Source organism: Cryptotermes secundus, unplaced genomic scaffold (genome assembly GCF_002891405.2).
Source record: "Cryptotermes secundus unplaced genomic scaffold, Csec_1.0 scaffold181, whole genome shotgun sequence".
Taxonomy (NCBI): Eukaryota; Metazoa; Arthropoda; class Insecta; order Blattodea; family Kalotermitidae; genus Cryptotermes; species Cryptotermes secundus.
In genome coordinates, this window is record NW_019723906.1 from 1,487,902 (window position 1) to 1,493,901 (window position 6,000).

A 6,000-nucleotide genomic window follows, 5' to 3' on the forward strand; every position below is an offset into this window, starting at 1 on the left:
ACAAGTATTCGTCTGTGCTGAGACAGTAATATATGGTCTCGAGTCCCAAGGGACTCAGACCCGAGAAAAACTGCACTGGCAAGTGTCAGCAGCATATACAAAAGGCAGACCCGTCCTCTCGTCAGAGAGGGCACCCCACAAAAACAAGACCATAAATGCCAAACAGTAATAAATATCTGGTCATGAGCCCCAGATGGGGCTCGACACCAAGACCTATTGACTGACTGACCGTCCGTCGCAATGTGACTTGGACTTGGACGTGAACCAGAGAGCCAGTTACTAGAGAGAGAGCGTTACTAGTATTGAGTATGAGTATTCAGTATCCAGTATAAGCTGAAGTTTGAGACAGTCTCCGTTGAAGAGAGTGGAAGCCCAGCATTCGCCGAGAGATAGTTGAACAGCAATTGAGATACTGGATTGCGTAAGACTAAGCTCGTATAACTGTGAATTGTACAAGTGTAAAAGCGAAGGAGGGTAAATATTCGCTACATCCCTGAACGGCGTGAAGTTATTTGTCACGTGACATACCCAACACGCGACAATACCTAATTCAATCAACTGTGCTGGAAATTAATCAGTACCTGGCGATTTATGCCTTTGATGCTGGTTTCCTTCTTGGCTTATTCTTCTGCCATGAAGATGGAAAAGATACTGTCACGTGTAGAGGGTACGCGTGACGAAATGACGGGTTCTAGTTCGGGTGATTGGATTTATTAACAGCTTGGTTACACGCACTCTCAATTACACTCAAATCACAGAGCTATCGCTGATTTACATACAGTTTATTCGCCGTTGCATACGCACTAGGATTATCTCTCTTCCACTAGTTGTTCACTAGCAACGGATCTCCACGCAGGAATTGACACTTAAAATCAGTCCAGATATTGCACATGAGATCTTCCAATTACACTTCCAGTATCACTGCACCGTCGCACATATGAAGTCTTCTTTATCACCCTTGAAATCTTCACAGGTCTTCTACGAACTCCCAAGTACTCCAAAAACTCCATCCTCAATACTCAATACTCGTAACTCGTACTCAAAACTGGATGAATAGTGTTCTCTGCTCCTTATATAGGCTCGGCACCAACCACATACGCATAGAAAACACAGTGCTGCTCGGCAACAAATATCAGGTATTGTTGTCAGGCGTGTTTACCGAGCGTCGCGCAGTAACGGGATGAGTGGGGGGTGTATGTGACGTCACTCGAACTTCCTGTTGCGCCATCCAAGCGTCTGCAGATTTGTCGCCTAGCAACGCGGCGATACAATCCGCAACTCTCACGTTGTGCGCGTGCCCCGTGGACTCTGTGGCTCAACAGTTTCTGCATAGAGCCAATACGCCACAATATGTTCCTCTGAAACATTAGTTGACTTTCAACAGACTAAACGGCGTTATATCCAAGAAGACAGAACTCTTCTTGAAAAGGAGGATGTTTGAGGCAATACAGTAGAATTCAAATAACAACCTCGTAATGTGTATTATTCTTTTACTGCTAGACATTTCAAGAATGAAAAGAGGGAACATCTGAAGTAGGAAATTTCAGGCAGTAAGAACAAGATCAGTGGAGGCGTGTATATGGAAAATGAATAGAAGCAGGTTTACCAACCTAAAATTAACTTAGTTGAAGGTAAGAAGCGTCATCTATTTAAGATTCTCACATGTTGAATGTACGGAAGAATAACTTGAATGTACACGGTTTTATTGATGTTAGGTAAAGTTGTGTCTGTGCTTAACCAATTAAGCACTACGCCATGAAGGCGTATGGGGGAGTAAACTTACAGATCCACATTTTCTTGACCTTGGCACTAGTTGGAGGTGAGTGGTCAGTTTCACGCCCTGGTCGCTTTACCCCTGGGGAAAAAGCCCCCAGTACGCATTGGATAGGAGGTTGGGTGGACCCCAGAGATAGTCTGGACGACGTAGAGAAAAAGATTCTTGACTCTAACGGGACTCGAACTCCGACCTCTCGGTCTTCCAACCGTAGCCGGTCTCTATATCGACTGGGCTATACCGGCTGCGCATATAACTCGTAACTACTAATAACTATAAGAGCCTCACTGACTTACACACTCTATCAATCACTATAGCCGACTACAGAGACCGTGCGGTCTAAGGCATAAACTGTCTTCGCCCGCTCGAACACTGGAATCCTGGGTTCGAATCCCACTTGAGGCATGGCCGTCTGTCTGATTTATTCTGTGTTTGTGCTGTTTTGTGGGCAGACGAGCTGATCCCCCGGCCAAGGAGTCCTACAGACTGTGTATAGGTTAAGAAACTGGAAAAGCGGCCAAGGTCCAACAAAGGGCTGCAGAGCCACAGATCAATGAATGATTACAAATACAGCACGTATAAAGTCTTCTATCTGTTCACTAGTCGTTGTTAGGCAGCGGCTACTAACAGCCGACTCCGACCTCCTATTGCCTATCGACCCTCTGGCTTCAATCTGTGGGTTAAATTTCTGCTGACCCTCGACAGCACAGTCATTCTTGGCTTCAGGTCTCGTCGATATTTACGACCAAGATTTATGTTCTTCCCTAGACATGTGAAGTGTGGCCCCCACTTCGATGAAGGGAGGGGTCGGTATTTCTTTTTAGGCTCTACGTTTGTTGCACCGCAATTTCGACACGAGCTCGCTGGCTCTCAACAGCACAGCAATTTTTGTTTTCGAGTACCACGGGATTTATGGCCATATGTTTCTCTCCCCCAACTGACAAGTTGGCACATTTATACTCCCTGTGAGGAATTGAGGCATCTTTCCCCTTTAATTCCTTGACTGCATAGCGTTTGCTTTACTAGTTGTTGCGTGTAACGACGTTACCCCGGAATCGTTATAGTGACAGCTCAGATACAGTTACCCAGCAACGACGAGTAAACAGTCGTTGCTATGTAATGTCTACAACAACATTGGATCGTGTGTTAGCCAATCGCAAACTAGAAACCATTCGCTGCCTAGCAACGGCCGAGTAAACAGCCGCTGCTGCTCAAAGCCTGCAACAATACGGACAGTGACATGTTTTCTATATGTCCGACACTAGGTTATATAAGAATATACATTGAGTGGGAAGTCAGTTCTACAGTTCGAGATTCTAGTGAGAGTTGTTAACACGAAAGGACCGATTGTGAAACCTTTCGTGTTGTAGTTACGTGGAAGAGTAATAAAGTGATATCGCAGGATTACACTCCTCGAATCTTGTTTCACGACATTTTTGGTGCAGAAACCAGGGAACCTTTGTGAGATTAAGAGCGATAAAGAGCTTAACGAGTTCGTGTATGTTAGTGTATATGTACAGATAGTGTTTGAGTGTTAAATCTTCATTTTAAGCGATTTGCTTGTGCCTTTTGTTCCATCGCTTAAAACCGAAAGCCTAATCATGCCCCGTATAATGATAAAAGGTGGGGTGTGGAGGAATACAGAGGATGAGGTTTTGAAGGCAGCAGTGATGAAATATGGGAAAAACCAATGGTCTCGTATTGCATCACTACTACATAGGAAGTCAGCAAAGCAATGCAAAGCTCGTTGGTATGAATGGCTGGATCCAAGTATAAAGAAAACAGAGTGGAGCCGTGAAGAAGACGAGAAACTATTGCATCTAGCAAAATTGATGCCAACCCAATGGAGATCCTTTGCACCTATCGTTGGACGAACAGCAGCACAGTGTTTGGAACGTTACGAGTACCTGCTAGATCAGGCACAGAAGAAGGGGGATGGAGAGGACGCTGCAGATGACCCACGCAAGTTGAAGCCTGGGGAAATTGACCCTAATCCAGAGACAAAACCTGCACGTCCAGATCCCAAGGACATGGATGAAGATGAGTTGGAGATGTTGTCTGAAGCACGTGCACGACTTGCCAATACGCAGGGAAAGAAAGCAAAGCGTAAAGCTAGGGAGAAGCAATTAGAAGCAGCACGTAGGTTGGCAGCTTTACAGAAACGGAGAGAATTGCAAGCAGCTGGAATTGAGTTGGAACCTAGGAAGAAAAAGAAGCGTGGGCTAGACTATAATGCAGAAATCCCATTTGAAAAGCTCCCTCAACCAGGATTTCACGATACTAGCAATGAGACATTTGAGCCGGCAGCTCCTGATTTTAGCCGACTTAGGCAGCAGCATCTTGATGGAGAGCTGAGAACAGTGAAGGAAGAGCGCGAGCGTCGTAAGGACAAGCAGAAATTGAAGCAGCGGGAGGAGAATGATATTCCTACGGCTATGCTGCAGAATCAAGAGCCAGCTAATAAGCGCAGCAAGTTGGTTTTACCGGAACCTCAGATATCGGACCAGGAGCTGCAACAGGTGGTGAAACTGGGACGTGCGAGTGAGGCAGCCCGAGAAGTCGCTACTGAAGGCGGACACCAGCCTTCAGATACACTGCTGGCTGATTATTCTCTGATCCCTGCAGGGGGCCCTCGAACACCCCGTACTCCGGCACTCACAGCAGATAGGATCTTGCAGGAATCTCAGAACATGATAGCTCTCACTCATGTAGACACACCTCTTAAAGGAGGATTGAATACACCCTTGCATAGCTCAGACTTCTCATGCATGACTCCACAACGGGAAATTGTCACCACACCAAACACAGTGCTCGCAACTTCATTCAGAAGCCAACGTAGTGATGCACTTCATCCTCCAGCTGGTGGGGGTTTCCATACACCAAACATAGATGGCAGTAGGGGTGCTGTCGCACCTACACCCATTCGTGACAAACTAAGCATTAATCCAGAAGAGGGGTTGGATGTGAGGGATACACCCCAAGCCATGCATAGTTATCAGCGCCAGTTAAAAGAGCAGCTTCGGTCTGGGTTGAACTCTTTGCCTGTCCCAAGGAATGACTATGAGATAGTTGTCCCAGATTCTGAGGAAGAAATTGAAGCTCCAGTAGACACTACGAACATTGTAGAGGACCAAGCAGATGTGGACACCAGAAACCTTGCTGAGTTGAAGGCCAAACGCGAACTGGAGATGCAAAGTCGTTCCCAGCCAGTTCAGCGGGACTTGCCTCGACCAGTGGGAGTCAATATGGCAGTACTGCGTCCACCTCACACAGAACCCGCACTCACGGAACTACAGAAGGCTGAGGAAATGATAAAAACAGAAATGATCACAATGCTACATTATGATGCAGTCTATTCACCACCCGTCATACCAGCTGAAACCAAGAAGCGTGGTCAAGTGACAAGCCAAGCAGAGCATTTAGCGTACCTTGAGCAGCATCCCTTTGAGAACTACAGCCAGCATCAACTAGCCCAGGCACACGCAATATTACAGCAAGAGATGGAAGTAGTAAAACAAGGCATGGGGCATGGAGACCTGTCCTTGGAGTCGTACACTCAAGTGTGGGAGGAATGTCTTGCACAGGTACTCTTCCTGCCAAGTCAAAATCGGTACACACGTGCCGACCTAGCTAGTATGAAAGATCGTATTGAGTCACAAAAAAAACGCTTGGAGCAGAACCGAGGCTGCATGACACGTGAGGCAAAGAGGGCTGCCAAGATGGAAAATAAGCTGACAATTCTTACAGGAGGCTACCAGTCACGGGCACACGCACTTATAAAACAACTGGATGATTTGTATGGGCAGATAGAGCAGGCACAACTTGAACTGTCGACATTCAATTTCCTTCAGCGCCAGGAAATGGCTGCCATTCCACGAAGACTTGAGTCCCTGACAGAGGACGTTAGCAGGCAAACTGAACGAGAGAAGACATTGCAGGCCAAGTTTGCTGAGCTTCAGCAAACAGTGGAACAGTTACAGCGCTGAATGTTCACCCTAGTAGGCTGCAAGAGTTACATTTTGAGGCACCTAACTGTGCTTATCGCTTCCTTAGTTGCATTGTCTTACCACTGCAAAGTGAATGTTTTGTACCAGATTACAGTTCGAAGTTGCTGCTAAGGCCAACAGGCCAGTAAACACTTCCCCGCGGTGACGCAACAGCAGAGGAGCTGTGCTAGGCAACGAGACGGTAAACACTTCCGGCTCTGACATAACAGCATACGCTGC

At 46.6% G+C, this 6,000-nt stretch overlaps 1 protein-coding gene across 1 annotated transcript; it reads left to right on the forward strand.

The window, feature by feature from the left end:
- Positions 1-3,375: 3,375 nt before the first annotated feature.
- Positions 3,376-5,760, forward strand: LOC111861967 (cell division cycle 5-like protein). Its single transcript, XM_033750524.1, has one exon. It carries the CDS (start codon positions 3,376-3,378, stop codon positions 5,758-5,760), a length of 2,385 nt encoding a protein of 794 aa, XP_033606415.1.
- The last annotated feature ends 240 nt before the right edge of the window (positions 5,761-6,000 follow it).